Source organism: Microtus ochrogaster, chromosome 5 (genome assembly GCF_000317375.1).
Source record: "Microtus ochrogaster isolate Prairie Vole_2 chromosome 5, MicOch1.0, whole genome shotgun sequence".
Classification (NCBI taxonomy): domain Eukaryota; kingdom Metazoa; phylum Chordata; class Mammalia; order Rodentia; family Cricetidae; genus Microtus; species Microtus ochrogaster.
Window position 1 is genome coordinate 64,092,960 of NC_022012.1, and position 1,193 is coordinate 64,094,152.

The window sequence follows — 1,193 nt, forward strand, 5'->3', positions numbered from 1 at the left end:
GTGTTGTCAGCTGCCATGTGGGTGCTGGGAATCAAGCCCCACCCCCTAGGGGAGCCCCCAGTGCTCTAACCACTGAGCCATCTCTCCAGTCCAGGTTTTACTGTTTACAGCCAACCAACTTTGTGATCCTCTGTGAGGGCAGACCTAGGGGACTAACTTCTGAGGGTGTTTCCCATTCTCTCTGAACTCTGTGTGGAGGAGAAGGCCTTGCTCTGTCTTGCCCTCGCTTCTTTGCGTGGGATGAGAGGATGAGAGGGTGGGGTGGCAAACAGCAGCAGAAAGTCACCCAACCTGGACCCTGGAAAATGCTTGAAAATCAGCTGGCTCCCACCTCAAAAGCAGATTTCTTAAGCATACGGACTTGCTTTTTTAAAGTGTTTTATTACAATTAAATTTTCACAAACACAAATCAATTCATCTCCATCAAAATAACTCATGTTTACATCGTATTTATAGACAAGCTGTACAATAAATATATAAAATGGATTCACAGTTGATTCAGTCATCCTCCTCCTCCTCTTCATCACTGATCACATACTTCTTATGCTTTTTATTTGCTTTATCATCATCTTCTGCTTTCCTCTTTCCAGAAGATTCACCTTCCTAAACAAATAAAACAGTTTATAGCCTCAAAGTCAAAAGAGAACATTTCTATGGCAGTTTATCTGAGTTAATGATTCTCCACTAAAGTAACTTATAAAAAATCTTGCAGGTGCTCGCTTTGGCAGCACATGTACTAAAAATTGGGATGATACCGGAAGAAAAACATGGCCCCCTGGCCAAATTTTTACCAAAAACAAAAAAACCAAGCAGGGCATGGAGATGTACGCTTGATTCCAGCACGTGGGAGGCAGGGGCAGGCAGATCTCTGTGAGGTGCAGACAAGCTTGGTCTACATAGTGAGTTCCACCCCAGCCAAGTCTACAAATGGGATTCTCTCTAACAAACAAACAAACAAAAAATAAGACAGCTTTGCAGAATTCAAGCCCAGCAGATTGTCTTGTACAGGGAAACCACTGTAGGCACAGAAAGCCACAAGGATGGGCAATGAGGTCCGCCCTAGAAAAGGTCAGGACTCAAAGACAGTTCACCTTGGCCAGTAAGATGACTCAGCAGGCACTGTACATGCGCACACGCACGTGCGCACACACACACACACACACACACACACACACACACACACACACACACAC

At 44.8% G+C, this 1,193-nt stretch overlaps 1 protein-coding gene across 2 annotated transcripts in view; it reads right to left on the bottom strand.

The window, feature by feature from the left end:
• Positions 1-364: 364 nt before the first annotated feature.
• Leo1 (LEO1 homolog, Paf1/RNA polymerase II complex component) overlaps positions 365-1,193 on the bottom strand; it is a 24,436-nt gene continuing 23,607 nt past the window's right edge. The window contains exon 12 of one of the 2 annotated variants that reach the window (XM_005347621.3): positions 365-603. In XM_005347621.3, coding sequence (XP_005347678.1) covers positions 499-603 — 105 coding nt within the window. In that variant the 3' untranslated portion in view covers positions 365-498. The remainder of the gene's footprint in view (positions 604-1,193) is intronic. The other variant, XM_026779243.1, reaches the window with a different exon arrangement.